The sequence below is a fragment of the Danio rerio genome, chromosome 23 (genome assembly GCF_049306965.1).
Source record: "Danio rerio strain Tuebingen ecotype United States chromosome 23, GRCz12tu, whole genome shotgun sequence".
NCBI classification, from domain to species: domain Eukaryota; kingdom Metazoa; phylum Chordata; class Actinopteri; order Cypriniformes; family Danionidae; genus Danio; species Danio rerio.
The window spans coordinates 48640820-48658054 of record NC_133198.1 but is presented as its reverse complement, the minus strand read 5'-3'; the positions used below and the strand labels follow the sequence as shown (position 1 = coordinate 48658054).

The 17235-nt window shown below is 38.2% G+C and overlaps 1 protein-coding gene across 1 annotated transcript; it reads left to right on the top strand.

Moving 5' to 3' along the window:
* The first annotated feature begins 2763 nt into the window (after positions 1-2763).
* Positions 2764-16568, top strand: mogat3a (monoacylglycerol O-acyltransferase 3a). Its single transcript, XM_073939463.1, has 7 exons — positions 2764-3218; positions 6401-6579; positions 10250-10454; positions 13046-13220; positions 13441-13640; positions 15708-15787; positions 16014-16568. Exons 1-7 carry the CDS (start codon positions 3125-3127, stop codon positions 16086-16088), a joined length of 1008 nt encoding a protein of 335 aa, XP_073795564.1. The 5' UTR covers positions 2764-3124; the 3' UTR covers positions 16089-16568.
* The last annotated feature ends 667 nt before the right edge of the window (positions 16569-17235 follow it).

Sequence of the window (17235 nt, the reverse complement as noted above, 5' to 3'; positions counted from 1 at the left end):
TGCACGCTCAGCTGTTTAACTGTCAGCTTATGATTTGAATCCAACGTGGAAGAAAGTAGTTCCTCATACAAAAGGGTTTTTAAGACTCTCCATGTTTGATTTTGTTTTATAAACACAATCATGCCGTCAAACTGTTGTATAAATGCAATATCACACTCGTAGCAGTGCGATATGGCTGTATATAGGCACTGGTTGGGGCACTAAGGCACTACTCCCACCAGTGCCGATATACAGCCATATCGCACTGCTACGAGAGTGATATTGCTCATATATATAAATATATATATATACTGAGACCCCGCCCATTGACTTGTGTCCTCTGTAGACAGGGCCGGCACGTCCATAGAGGCGACCTAGGCAGCCGCCTAGAGCGGCAGAATAGAGAGGGCAGCATCACCAACAGCTCCCTCACCACCCGCGCCCTCAGTTATATCCACGTGTAGGGCGGCAGAATAGAGAGGGTGGTGTCCACGACAGCTCCCTTGACATCAACCCCCCGAACCCACTTTCACCTTAGGGTTGAGGGCGGCAATTTGCCTAGAGCGGCAGTTCATCTTGCTCCGGCCCTGTCAGTAGTGGACATGGCGTTTTCATGAATTTTCTTTGAAATTTTTTGAGCTACTCTTTTAAGTCCTATTGTACTAAGCAGAGGACATCCTGGGCTTTCTAGTGATGTCATTTGATTGGCTGGCATGCTCGAAACCACTTCTTTCACTGCATCCGAAATGGCCGACATACAAAAAAGCACATTTATGTGAAGGAGAGAGGCATGTCAAATTGAGCTTTTTAAATGTGTTTTAACTATTATATATATATATATATATATATATATATATATATATATATATATATATATACATGCTCATTAAAGTGTCTGGAACAATACATTTAGCTTTTAAAGCTGCTAACTTGTTTGTGTTTCAAAATATCCTCCTTTTTTAAATGTCCACTATAGCAGGGGTTCCCAAACTTTTCAGCCCGCGACCCCCAAAATGACAATGCCAGTGACTCGTGACCCCCAAAATTCTCTGAGGTGGTGGTTATAAATACAGAAACCTTGTAAGCAATGACGCAGACACACCAATAGGCCCAAGTCTATTCTTTGTTTTTTTATGTATGTCAGTGCTGTAAATGGGCTAGAAAGTTTAACCTGGTGTTACAAAATCTGCTGCATCTGACAGTATTGCTGTGTCTTTAGTATAATGTAATTACTCGAGAAGTCACAATCCAATAGAACTAGTAACTATAAGCTACTATAGTAACTATATAGTTTAAAGTAACTATAAACGACTATTTTTTTTTCTCATCAGTAGGTTATTGATAAAATACAGTAAGTCTTAAGGTTTATTAAAAATTAATTGATTTTTGAAAATCACCAGGCGACCCCCCCTTCATTGTCCCGCGACCCCTCGGGGGGTCCCGACCCCCACTTTGAGAACCTCTGCACTATAGTGGACAAAAGGACCATATTAATGTAGTTAGTGACTGCATGTTGTAGGAGGCAGAACTGAAGCAGAGAGGACTCTTTATAAGATAGTTGAGGGAGACTCTGATTTAGAGTCTGACAATTAGAGAATTAGAGATGATTAGAGAATGAAAATCCGTTTTAAATCGCTTTTATGTTAGGTTTGTTTTGGATTAACATCACTTCTTTTTGCTTTTGTTTTGGTTTTTTTTGAGTTCGGCTCTCTTTCAGACTAAACTGTTTCAGGAGTTTCAATTAAAAAAAAAAGGAAAAGTGGCTTTTGTTTTGTTTTTGTTACATTAATATTGGATTAATATTCCTTTACAGCCATATCCTGTACTGTTTTGTTGTCTGAGTGGCAGTCGTTTTAAACTAAAATAGTCCTGTGGTCCACTACACTGGAGACATGCTGTAAAATTAAAAATAAAAACAAAATGTAAAAACTCTAATGTGTAGACTTTTTTAACCAAAAGGATGAAGGAAATCACAGAAAAAAAATTCTTTGGGTCTCAAAAGGATATGTATTGTATATTTATATTACATAAAAAGGTCATTTTTATAATTATGACAAGCTATAATAATAAATAATGATAAATCTTTTTGCCTCTATGTACTGGTTAATTGACCCAAACATACATATTTTATACTGGAATGTTTTAGTCATTAGATTTGTTAATCTAAATGCTGAATATAAATGTAGTGAACATTATACAGTTGAAATCAGAATTATTTAACCTTCTGTGGATTTTTTTTCTTTTTTAAATATTTCCAAAATGAGCAAGGAATTGTTCACAGTATGTCTGATATCATCTTTTCTTCTGGAGAAAGTCTTATTTGCTTTATTTCGGCTAGAATATAATAATAAAATATAATAAACTCAATATTATTAGCCCCCTTTAAGCTATTAGTTTTAGATTGTCTCCAGAACAAACCACTGTTATACAATGACTTGCCTAATTACCCTAACTTTACCCTAATTACCCTAGTGAATCCTTTAAATGTCACGTTAAGCTGTATAGAAGTGTCTTGAAGAATATCTAGTCTAATATTCTGTCATCATGGCAGAGAGAAAATAAATCAGTTATTAGAGATGAGTTATTAACACTATTATGTTTAGAAATGTGTTAAAGAAATCAAAAGAAAAAAGAAAGCAAAAAAAACGAGCACACGAGCGTCCTCTGGCGACCGCGCGAAGGACAGGTTAAAGGGTTCACAGTCGCGCGCATGCGCAGATCGTGCATCATCCGCGCGATGTGATTGGCGGCCAGCGAGAGGGCCGGGTCGCTGACGTCACGGGTGTGTTGCTGCTTTTGCGCTCGCACGAAGGCACGCGGAACAGAGGCGCGCGATAGGAGCTGACCGAACTTCAGCAAGACTCACAAAAGTGTCAGAAACTCACTTTATTCACAGTGTGCGCTCAGAACGAAAGCCTCTGAGTGACGTCACCCGCAGAAACAGAGGATGAACAAAGCGCTGGATGAAGAAACGCGACTCTGAGCGCTGATGTGCTGGACTCTCTGCACAGAGGAGTGTGTGGCTGTGTGTGTTCTTTGACTGTGTGTGTGTGTTTGTTTGTTTGTTTATTTGTTTGTTTGTTTGTTTGTGAGTGAGTAAGTGTGTGTTCTGTGGCAGTGTGACTGTGTGTGTGCGCTCTCCGAGATGAAGATTGAGTTCGCTCCTCTGCGCGTGCCTCTGCGCAGGCGCATTCAGACGGCCGCGGTGGTCCAGTGGGTCTTCAGCTTCTTGGCTCTGGGTGAGCGAATCTTTCATTTACTTTGTTTATTTATTGCGAACAACACACTTGGCGAACTCAGACGCAAACACTTGTTCTCACTTTCATTTTCACATAAATACATAAATCATCATTAGTGTCATTATTATTGGTCTAGAGTGGAGAAGCGGAAGGATTTAATAAGTATATGTTTTTCCTATTCATTTTCAGAGATGTATGTGTTTTATTGTGTTATTTGAATAATATTTGCTTTCCTTAACAATTGTATTTATTTATTTTATTTTCTACATGTTCAAAGTTAGAAAGTCTGAATTATTCCAGTCTTTATTCTATTCAGTTCATCTTTATTTCTCTAATGTAGATTGTGTAAAAGCAGCTTCACACTGAAGTTCTAGTATACTGATAGAGGTAAAGTTGTTTTATATTCGCATATTCGTTCATTTAGCAGTCTCTATATTGTTCACCATATTACTTTGAATTTTCAATCGGATTTAGCCTGCAAGTGTGACTTGAAAACAACATTAACACTGTTTATTTGACTATAAACAATGCTGTACTTTGGTATTCATTGGCTGCTAATATGATTTCGCTATTTAGAGTTTGCAAATAATACTTTAATGAAATTATATTATTAAGGGGAAAGTCTGAATGTGCGAATATAAAACCAACTTTACCTCTATAGTAACCTGAAGCTGTGTCAGTCCAGTTTTCAGTGTTGTAGTTGAGTTTTGCTCAGTTCAGTGAGGTTTAATTTACAGAGGTAAAGTTGTTTTTATATTCGCACATGCGTTAATTTATAAGTCTCTGTATTGTTTACCATGTTACTTGGAATATTCGATCGGAATTAGCATGCAAGGATGACTTAAAACAACAATAACACTGTTTATTTGACTGTGAGCAATGTTGTACATTGATAGTTATTGGCTGCTAATATGATTTCTCTATTTAGAGTTTGCAAATAATACTTTTATGAAATTATATTATTAAGGGGAAAGTCTGAATATCCGAATATAAAACCAAGTTTACCTCTATGTTTAATTTTCACTGCTGAAAGTCCAAACACTGAAGAGCAAATCCATCAATACGCAGCTCCACAAACCCCATTATAAAGAAATAAAAAGATATACATTTGTGCCGGGAATGAGTTTAAAACATGAATTATCCTAAAATAAGTGCTGCTCAAAAATAAATATTTGTCTGTCAGCACCTTCACACAAAGGTACTGGTTGAGTAAAACAGTATATTACAATTTTAAGCCTGTTTTACTCTTAAACAAAATACACAAATAATATGAAACACAATTCACAATACTTTCCTTAAAAATGAACTAAGTACTAAAGGGGATTCAAAATTGTAATATTTTACTGTTTTTCCAACACTGCACACTTATTAAAAATCCTCATTATCAGATCTTTCTTCATCACTTTGTTGGCTAAATGCCACCCTTGAGATAAAATTTATATATATGTCAACTTCTGCTTTCAACGATATATATATTTTATATATAAATATATATATATATATATATATATATATATACACACACACACACACACACACACACATTATAAATATATACATTATATATATATATATAGTCGAAAGCAGAAGTTGACATACACTGTATAAAAGGCAAATGACCATTTTTTAAAAAGTCAGATGTTAATGTGACTAAACTTTTTCTCTTTTAGAAAAGTTAAGATGATCACACATGTTTCTGTTCTGCTTAATAGCAGAATAATGAGAGAGATATTGTTTGAGAAATTGTTATACCTTTTCTTGAAAGTCAGGTTGACATACAATAAGAATATTCTGCCTCTGAAAAAACTCAGATGATGGTGTCAAGGTTTTGGAAGGTTCTGATTGGCTAATTGACCACATTTGAGTTAATTGGAGGCACAACTGTAGAAACAACAAGCCAATCTGATTAGAAATGTATTTATTTATTTTTGTGTGTATAAAAGCAGAGAAATGTGACTATAAATGTGTTTTTTATGACAGTAGATTAAGTTGTTAAAACTGTAATAAAAACAGATACAGCTGTTATTTCTAGAGAGTTTATTGTTTTCTGTTTTATTTATGTCGTTGTGTGTAGGAAAAAGGTCATTTCTGCTATTTAATTGTAGAGATAATATAGTTGTTAGTAATATTTTAAATGTGTGTGTTTATAATAATAGTCTATTTAAAATGTTATTATTATATAAATAATTATTTATTATATTATATTATATTATATTAACTGTAATTATTATTATAAGCTGTATTACTGAAGTCAGATTGATTTTTAGTGAAGCAGCGGCCGGTCAGTCAGTTCACTTCTGATTTAGTAACAGTGTGTGTGTTTGACCTGCTCCACTGTTTGACTTGATCACACACACACACACACACACACACACACACACACACACACACACACACACACACACACACACACACATATATATATATATTGAAGTTTAGAGAAACACCCACACAATTTCAGAGACTCTATCTCTCTCTCTCTCTCTCACACACACACACACGTATGCACAGGCACATAAACACACACACTTACACACAGAGACAACCACTCACTTATTATCTTTTACGCACACACATTCATTCACCCTTACACACGCACACACCTCATACACTCAAAGTCCCACACACTCACTTATTCACCTCTCTCAAACACAAAATTACTCATTCACACACACACACACACACACACACACACACACACACACACACACACACACACACTCAATCTCTTTTACGCACACATATTTACTCACACACTTACTTATTCACCTCTCTCACACAAAATCACTCACTCATTCATACACAAACACACACTCACAGAGACACTCACTCACTCACCCACTCAATCTCTTTTACGCACACACATTGACTCACACACTCACTCACTTTTTCACCACTCTAATAACACCCAAACACTCTCTCTCAAACACACACACTTTAACACTCACAGACACACAAATTCACCTCTCTCTCTCTCACTCTCTTTCCCTCTCTCTCTCTCTCTCTCGCTATCTCTCTCTCTCTCTCTCACACACACACACACACACACACACACACACAAAAATCACTCTTTCAATCTCGTACACACACAAAATCACTCACTCATTCACTCACACACACACACACACAAAAACTCTGCCTTTGATCTGTGTGTGTTTGTATTTGTGTGTGTGTGTTCGCAGCTCAGGTGTGTCTGGCCGCGTTCGTGCTGCTGTGTCTCAGTGATTGGTGGATGCTCGGAGCGCTGTATGCTGGTTGGCTGTATCTGGACCGGGACACGCCCTCATGTGGAGGTCGGAGGTCACAGTGGGTCAGAAGCTGGAGGATCTGGATGCATTTCAGGGATTATTTCCCAATCACAGTGAGTTCAGAACAGCAGCGAATCAGTGAGTTTGCATGTCAGTGAGTGAGTTAGTGAATCAGTAAAAGTCTGTGAATTAACAAGCCTGTGAATCAGTGCTTCTGTGAATCAGTGCTTCTGTGAATCAGTGCTTCTGTGAATCAGTGCATCTGTGAATCAGTGAGTCTGTGAATCAGTACTTCTGTGAATCAGTGAGTCTGTGAATCAGTACTTCTGTGAATCAGTGAATCTGTGAATCAGTGCTTCTGTGAATCAGTGAGTCTGTGAATCAGTACTTCTGTGAATCAGTGAGTCTGTGAATCAGTACTTCTGTGAATCAGTGAGTCTGTGAATCAGTACTTCTGTGAATCAGTGCATCTGTGAATCAGTGAGTCTGTGAATCAGTACTTCTGTGAATCAGTTAGTCTGTGAATCAGTGAGTCTGTGAATCAGGTAGTCTGTGAATCAGTGCTTCTGTGAATCAGTGCTTCTGTGAATCAGTGCTTCTGTGAATCAGTTAGTCTTTGAATCAGTGCTTCTGTGAATCAGGGAGTCTGTGAATCAGTGAGTCTGTAAGTGAGTCTGTGAGTAAATGAATCTGTGATTACATAAATCAGTGAGTCAGCAAATCAGTAAATCTGCATATCAGTAAGTGAATCAGTGATTAAGCAAATCAGTAAGCTAATCAGTGAGTGAGTCAGTGAATTAGTTAGTGAAACCTTAAGTTTTTGAATCAACAAATCTGTGAATCATCAAGCCTGTGAATCAGTGAGTCTGTGAATCTGTGAGTCTGTTAGTGAATCTGTGATTAAACGAATCAGTGAGTCAGCAAATCCGTAAGTCTGCATATCAGTAAGCGAATTGGTAAAATGTGAGTTTGTGAATCAACAAGTCTGGGAATCAGTGAGTCTGTGAATCTATGAGTAAACGAATCGGCGACTAAGCATATCAGTGAGTAAGTCAGTGTGTCAGTAAGTTAAATCGTAAGTCTGAATCAGCGTTTCTATGAGTCAACGATTCTATGAATCAACAAGTCTGTGAATCAGTGAGTCTCTGAATCAATGAGTCTGTGACTCAACAAGTCTGTGAATCAACGAGCCTAAGAATCAGTGAGTCTGTGAATCAGCGAGTAAGTGAATCAACCAATTTGGCAAGTCTGAATCAGCAAGACTAAATCAGCAAATCATTAAGTGAAATAGTGAGTGAAAATTAGCGAGTCTGTAAGTTAGCGAATCAGCGATTTAGTGAATCAGTGAGTAGGTGAGTAAGTGATTCAGCGAGTAAGCGAATCAGTGAGACTAAGTCAGAAAATCATTAAATGAACCAGTGAGTGAGAATTAGTAAGTCTGTGAGTCAGCAAATCAGTGAGTCAGTAAATCAGTGAGTTGGTAAGAGAATCAGCAAGTTAGTAAATTAATGAGTAAGTGAATCGTTGAGTAAGTGAACCAGTGAGTCATGAGTAAGTGAATCAGTGAGTAAGTAAATTAGTGAGTCTACAAGTAAGTGACTCAGTGAATTGGTAAGCAAATCAGTAAGTGAATCAGTCAGTCAGTGAATAAGTCAATCAGCTTGTAAGTCAATCAGTCAGTAAGTGATTCAGTGAGTCTAAGTGAATCATTGAGTAAGTGTATCAGTGAGTTAAGTCAATCAGCTTGTGTAAATCAGTGAGTTAGTGAATGAGTGAAACAGCGAGTAAGAGAATAGGTAAGTGATCCGGAGAGTAAGTGAATCACTGAGTTTGTAAGTGAATCAATGAGTAAGTGAATCAGTAAGTAAACTCTGTAAGTGATTTCGTGAGTCAGTGAGTAAGTGAATCTGTAAGTGAATCAGTGAGTTGGTAAGTCAGTCAGTGAGCTAATGAATCAGCGAGTAAGTGAATCAGTGGGTTGGTAAGTCAATTAGAGAGTTACTGAATCTGCAAATAAGTGAATCAGTGAGTAAGTGATTCAGTGAGTCAGTGAATCAATGCGTTAGTGAATCGGTGATTGTCAATATCTGCCAGCTGGATTCTCAAGTTTCCTTCACTATATTGCAATTAAATCCTAATCTAATCACGACAAACTATATATTGTTGGAAAGGTCTAAGAATGCATATACTGGTGTTTGATAGTTATTAATGAGCTACAGTTATTTATTAATTTGCAACAAGAATACTCATCAGAGTCAAAGGCATTACTTTGCTACAGCGATCCACAAGTACAGGGGTCCGTTCTTCGTACGTGGATTACTCAGTTAGCTGGATTTGGATATTGACGATTTAACACGATCCAGGATCGTTTCGTTCTTCAAAGCTGATCCGAGAGTTGTTGTCATAGCAACAGTTCTTCTAGGTCAAACCTGATCGGGAGCAGGTTCAATTCATATAAACAGGATTAGATCAGCTCAGTTCAAGCAAAGATAATACAGAAAGTATGCTCCGAATTCTGATATTTTCTTACAGTAGTAGTTATATGCACTTGGGAAAATGGTACATAGCCTATTTTTTAACTATATATATAAAATTAAAGTCATTAATAAAATAAATAAAGTTATACATATTAATAAAACGTATGCAATCTGCACCCTCGAAATGAAAGAACAAAGACTGCCATCTGGTGATGCAAAGAGAAAACTTATTGATATGAACTATTTAGATCGCTTAGTACAAATTGTGTATGATAGAAATGCACAATATGTGACTTTTTTTTAAAGCAATAATACATTTATGCAGACATAAACATGTTTTGATAGTTAATATGCCGGTGATTTGATGCTTCACAAAAGTTGCAGACGACTTTACCAATATGAAAATGCTTTTGTAAACATCCAGTTATTCTTTACACCGATTAAAAAACGGCGACTATAATAAAGAAAATCTTTTCTAAATGTAGAACTAAATACACTGATATGCACTGAAATACATGATGAATACTCTTGTCTTGACAAATGTAAGTGTAAAGCCTACAGCTCACAACAAATGTGGAAAGTTATTGCGTGTCATATTAAACAAACGGTTTACTCCTAATTTGATGTAATTTTGCTCACATGGATAATTGAATATTAATCAGATGATGTCATTACGCTGCTGTGCCGTCAGCCAATCATTGCATTGCTGATCATGATTTCGAGGATCGATAGATCTGTCCTTCACAACACATGCAGCGATCTCAGATCAGTTCATCCAGACATTCTAATCTAATTCGCGAACTTGTTTGAAGAACCAAATTAGCGAGAGATCAGTTATCGAGATTAAAAGATCCAGGATCTGCCAAATAATCTTAGATCATTTAAGCGAGGTACGAAGAACGGACCCCAGGTTTTAAAGATGTTTTTTAGAGGGTTAATTAAAATCAAAAACCCTCAAACTGCTTTAGGATTTGATGACTACTTTACAAATACTGTGAAAAGTATGAAAAAATATCACTAATCAGCTTACACAGGAATAGGGGGCGCCCTTATATGGTCACCAATAGAAACTGTATGTCACCTGGTGGTCAAGTCTGGTACTGCAGCCAAACTAAAAACTGCTCAAAGCTCAATTCTGGAGATATCAACTTCAGATCTGGAATATAATTTGTTCAGATATTTAGCTTAGATTTTCTGTCAGTTCTGAAAAGAATTAAACAATAAATATATATATATATTTTATTGAGCTTCTTTACTCAATCTGCCATCTGTCTTCTTATAAATGAGATTGTTTTTTTCATCTCAGCTGGTCAAGACGGTGGATCTGGACCCGAGGCACAATTACCTGCTGGGTTTCCATCCGCACGGTGTTCTGGTGGCCGGTGGATTCGGGAACTTCTGCACGGAGGCGTCCGGATTCTCCCAGATGTTCCCGGGACTCACGCCGTACCTGCTGATGCTGCCGTTCTGGTTCAGGGTGCCCTTCTTCAGAGAATACATCATGTGCGGAGGTGTGTGCGTGCATTTGTGCACATGGGTGTGAGTGCACGTGCGTGTGCAAGCAATTAAGTGTGAGAGATGAAAGAGTGTGTGTGTGTGTGTGTGTGTGTGTGTGAGTGAAAGTTTCTCTGTGTTAAGAGTGTTTGTGTAGAGCTTTAGTTCATTTCTGTGTGAGGTTGATGTTTTTCTGCTCCTCATGAATGAAAACACTTGAAACTAAACATTATGAAGACTGCATATCTGCAATGTCCTCAGTGAGATAGAAAAACGTGAGTGTGTGTGTGTGTTTGACCTTACTGTTTGTTCTCGTTGGGTAATATGATGTTGTGAAAGTGTTGTGTGGAAAGTCTGAACTAGAACCAAGTAGGTAATACAGTCACACACACACACACACACACACACACACACACACACACACACACACACACACGCACACACACACACACACACACACACAATGAGCAGAGGTACAGATCTCAGCTGTCCGTCTGATATATTTATGGTGATTTTACAGCCGGCAGAAATAAAGAGGTAAATCAGGGCTGCTTTTCTGAATCGATATAGCTTCATCCTCATAACTCCTGCAGTCCAGCTCACACTCATGAAGATTAATAATAATAGAAGGTCAACACAACATGATCATTACTCTAAAACATTTCACACAAAACCTATTCCTTTTGTGTTTTTAAATAAACAGTGACTTTTAGATGATACTTTGATCAGTGTTTTATCAACTACATTCAGGCCCAAGACGATCTGAAATATGAGCAGGGGTCCGTTCTTCGTACGTGGATTACTCAGTTAGCTGGATTTGGATATTGACGATTTGACACAATCCAGGATCGTTTCGTTCTTCAAAGCTGATCCGAGAGTTGTTGTCATAGCAACAGTTCTTCTAGCTCAAACCTGATCGGGAGCAGGTTCAATTCATATAAACAGGATTAGATCAGCTCAGTTCAAGCAAAGATAATACAGAAAGTATGCTCCGAATTCTGATATTTTCTTACAGTAGTAGTTATATACACTTGGGAAAATGGTAAATATGTTTTAACAATTTATATTAAGTTATAGTCATTAATAAAATAAATAAAGTTATACATATTAATAAAACTTATGCAATCTGCACCCTCGAAATGAAAGAACAAAGACTGCCATCTGCTGGTGCAAAGAGAAAACTTATTGATATGAACTTTTTTGATCGCTTTAGTACAAATTGTGTATAATAGAAATGCACAATATGTGACTTTTTTTTAAAGCAATAATACATTTATGCAGACATGAACATGTTTTGATAGTTAATATGGTGATGATTTGATGCTTCACAAAAGTTGCAGACGCCTTTACCAATATGAAAATGCTTTTGTAAACATCCAGTTATTCTTTACACCGATTAAAAATCGCCTACTATAATAATGAAAATCTTCTCTAAATGTGGAACTAAATACACTGATTTGCACTGAAACACATGATGAATACTCTTGACACATAAAAGTGTAAAGCCTGCAGCTCATGACAAATGTGGAAGGTTATTGCGTGTCATATTTAACAAACCGTTTACTGCTAATTTTCTGTCATTTTGCTCACATGGATAATTGAATATTAATCAGATGATGTCATTACGCTGCTGTACCGTCAGCCAATCGGTGCTGATTGCTGATCATGATTTCGAGGATTGATAGATCTGTCCTTCACAACACACGCAGCGATCTCAGATCAGTTCATCCAGACATTCTAATCTGATTCGCGAACTTGTTTGAAGAACCAAATTAGCGAGAGATCAGTTATCAAGATTAAAAGATCCAGTATCTGTCAAATCATCTTAGATCATTTAAGCGAAGTACGAAGAACAGACCCCAATATTATCTATAATATTATTGAAATATATTTAAGCATTTAAAAGCAATATTATTAATTTTTTTGTATTATTTTAATGTATATTTACTAATGTGCAAATATTGTTCTGTTTAATATATGAACACTGCTTGCATTGAAGTAAATATATTAAAATATATTAAGAATCAACATGATTCAGTTACTAAATAATAACAACCAATAATCATAGCAATAACAATATGCCTAAAGTATAATTAGAACAGTGAATTAATATTGTGAAGGGCTGACAGACACACTCACCGGCCACTTTATTAGGTACACCTTACTAGTACCGGGTTGGACCCCTTTTGCCTTCAGAACTGCTTCAATCCATGATGCCAATCTCCTGTTCCACCACATCCCAAAGATGCTCTATTGGGTTGAGCTCTGGTGACTGTGCAGGCCATTTGAGTACAGTGAACTCATCATCATGTTCAAGAAACCAGTCTGAGATGATTGAGCTTTATGACATGCTGCGTTATCCTGCTGGAAGTTGGGCATCCGCTGGGTAAAACATGCTGGAATAGTTGGCGGTTCATTCCACTGTGGTGAACCCTGATGAATAAAGGGACTAAGCGGAAGGAAAATGAATGAATGAATAATTTTAATAACTCATTCCTCAATCCTTGCCGTGATGTCAGTGTGTGATGTTCTGCGAGATACTTCATTTCTCCAGGAGGGTGAATAATTTGGTCTTCATCTGTCTGTGTGTGACCTCTGACCTGTGCAGGGCTGGTGTCCAGTGAGAAGGCCAGTGCGAGTTACCTGCTGGGTCATCCAGGCGGGGGTCAAGCGGCCGTCATTGCAGTGGGCGGAGCTCCGGAGTCTCTGGAGGCGCGGCCTGGAGCACTGACACTGCAACTGCTGCAGCGCAAAGGCTTCATCAAACTCGCCCTCAAACACGGGTGTGTGTGTGTGTGTTTGTGCAGTGGGTTTTTGTGCACTATGTCCATGTTTGTTTCTTTCCATATGCATGTATGTGAGTGTGTTTTGTGCGTGTGTGTGTGTGTGTGTCTGTGCATGTGTGCGTGTGCGTGCGAGTCCGTACACTAAACACATCATTATAGCTACAGTATGGAGAGTCCCCATATAACATAAAAACCCAACTTGTTTTTGTGTGTGCAGAGCGTGGCTGGTTCCAGTGTTCTCGTTTGGGGAGAACGAGCTCTTCGACCAGATGGAGAATCCCGCAGGCTCCGCCCTCCGCCGCATGCAGGAACGCCTCCAGAGGATAATGGGCGTGGCTTTGCCTCTCTTTCATGCTAGAGGAGTTTTCCAGTACAGCTTCGGGCTGCTGCCGTACAGGAAACCCATACACACCGTCGGTACGTACACACACACACACACACACACACACACATAACTATACATGCACCTAAACACACAGTTAACACACACAAATATACACACATTTAAACACACAAATATACAAACACTCATATACACACACACTTAAACACACACAGATATACTCCCACTTAATAACACAGTCAAACACACATAGATACACAAGCACTTAGACACACTCACACACAAATAAACACACACTAACACACAAATACACACACATACACAAATATATAAACACACAAATATACACACACACATACAAACACAAATATACACTCACACACAATCACTTAAACACACACACACACAAATGTACACACAAATATACAAACACTTAAACACACACACACACACAAATATACACAGACTTAAACACACACACAAACTTAAACACACACACAAACATACAAACACTTAAGCACACAGTCAAACATACACAAATATATACACTTAAACACAAACACATGAATGTACACACACTTGAACACACATACAAATGTACAAACACGTACACAAATAAACACACTCACAAACACAAATTAAACATACACACACTCAGACACAATTATGCACACACAAACATAAAAACACTTAAGCACACACTCAAACACCCACAAATATACACTCTAAAAACACAAACACACACACACACACAGATATGCAAACACTTAAACACACAGTCATACACACACAAATATACACACATACTCAAAACAGACACACAAATGTAATAACACGAAAACATACACACAAACACACAAATATACACACAAAAACTTAAACAAATATACACACACAAACAGACACACAAATATACACACACAGACACACAAGCATACAAACACACACAAATATACACAATCACACACACAAACGTCAAGACATACACACACACACACACACACACAAACAAACAAAGCATACAAACACACACAAATATACACACACAAATGTACAAACACTTAAACACATACACACACACACACACACAAACAGACATGCAAACATTTAAGCACACACAAACACACACGTAAACAGACACACAAATGTACAAACACAAAACACGCACACACACACAACTATACACTCTTAAACTCAAACACACAAATATGCACATACTTAAACACACACACACACATACACACACACACTCAAGCACACAAATGTACAAACACACAAATATACACAATCGCACACATACAGACTCAAGCATACAAACACAAACAAATATACACACACAAATGTACAAACGCTTAAACACATACACACACAAACTTAAACACATACACACACACACACAGACACGCAAATATAAACACACACAGACACACAAGCATACAAATGCACACACATATATACACACACGTACACACACACATGTACAAACACTTAAAGACAGACTCAAGCATACAAACACACACAAATGTACAAACGCTTAAACACATACACACACAAACTTAAACACATATACTCGCACACAAACAGACATGCAAATACACACACACACACACAAACATACATACATTTATGCACACTCAAACACACACTCAAACACATAAATATGCACACTCACACACAAATAAACACACACGTAAACAGACACACAAATGTACAAACACGAAAACACACACACATGTACACACACACATATACACGCAAAAACTTAAATATACACACACACACACAAACAGACACACATACATACAAACACTTAAACACACACACACACACACACACACACACACATTGAATGAAAACTTTCAGAAGCGTCTGCTTTAGTAATTTCAAGATTTTTCGTGTGTGTGTGTGTGTGTGTGTGTGTGTGTGTGTGTGTGTGTGTGTGTGTGTGTGTGTGTGTGTGTGTGTGTGTGTGTGTGTGTGTGTGTGTGTGTGTGAGTGAATATGTACTCCTGTGTATGTCTGTATCTATGCGTCTCTGCGTGTGTGTGTGTTCACGTCTGTGTATGTTTGTATGTGTGTGTTTATCTTTATGTTTGTGTGCGTGCGCGTGTATGTGTGTGTGTGTGTGTGTGCACGCACAGTTGGACGTCCCATTCCTGTAAGTCAGACTCCGTGTCCCAGTAAAGAAGACATCGACGCTCTTCACACACTCTACATGCAGGTCAGTAACGTGCACATTCATACAGCTGCTGTAACACATTTATACACTCATACACACATTAATATGTACTCTCTGTTGTGTGTGTGCGTGTGCGTGTGCGTGTGCGTGTGCGTGTGCGTGTGCGTGTGCGTGTGTGTGTGTGTGTGTGTGTGTGTGTGTGTGTGTGTGTGTGTGTGTGTGTGTGTGTGTGTGTGTGTGTGTGTGTGTGTGTGTGTGTGTGTTTCAGGGCCTGACACAGGTGTTTGAGGAGAACAAGAAACATTACGGCATCGCGGACGACAAACATCTGAAGTTCACCTGAACTGATCTGTGTGTGTGTGTGCGCGTGCGTATGTGTTTGTTTGTGTGTGTGTGTGTGTGTGTGTGTGTGCGTTGCATATAATCTAGAATGATTATCTACCATCTAGTTAAAGGTCTTGGTACGAGGGGTTGTGTAGTTGTGTTGTCATGTGATATGACGATATTCAGAATAACCCACAGCTTGAGCTGAAGTACGGTTACTACACAGTGTATAAAACATTAAGGAGATCCTTTTACTGTTATCCTCCTTCACTACAGTATGGTAAATATTGTTACTGTATTTTATGACTTCATTAAAACACTATGTGACCGCCATTAAGATTATTAAATGTTCAGATTAAACAGGTCATGAACACTCTGGGTTTTACAGATCTTCAGGATTCCCTCCTGTGCTTAAATCAGATTTGTTCTTAATCAGCAAATGTGTGTTGATGTGTATGACAACAGAAACACAAATAAAGCGGTGCTGTTTATTATTTTATAATGTATCATATTCATTCAATTCATGCACTACACTCACCGGCCACTTTATTAGGTACACCTTACTAGTACCGGGTTGGACCCCTTTTGCCTTCAGAACTGCCTTAATTCTTAATAGTGTAGATTCAACAGGGTACTGGAAATATTCCTCAGAGATTTTGCTCCATATTGTCATGATAGCATCACACAGTTGCTGCAGATTTGTCGGCTGCACATCCATGATGCCAATTTCCCGTTCCACCACACCCCAAAGCTGCTCTATTGGATTGAGCTCTGGTGACTGTGGAGGCCATTTGAGTACAGTGAACTCATCGTCATGTTCAAGAAACCAGTCTGAGATGATTAAGCTGTATGACATGCTGCGTTATCCTGCTGGAAGTAGCCATCAGAAGATGGAGACACTGTGCTCATAAAGGGATGGACATGGTCAGCAGCAATACTCAGGTAGGTTGTGGCGTTGATGCTCAATTGGTACTAATGGACCCAAAGAAAATCTCCCCCACACCATTACACCACCACCACCAGCCTGAACCGCTGATACAAGGCAGGATGATCCATGCTTTCATGTTGTTGAGGCCAAATTGTGAGTCGAGCATCCGAATGTGACAGCAGAAATGGAGACTCATCAGAGCAGCAACGTTTCTCCAATCTTCTATTGTCCAGTTTTG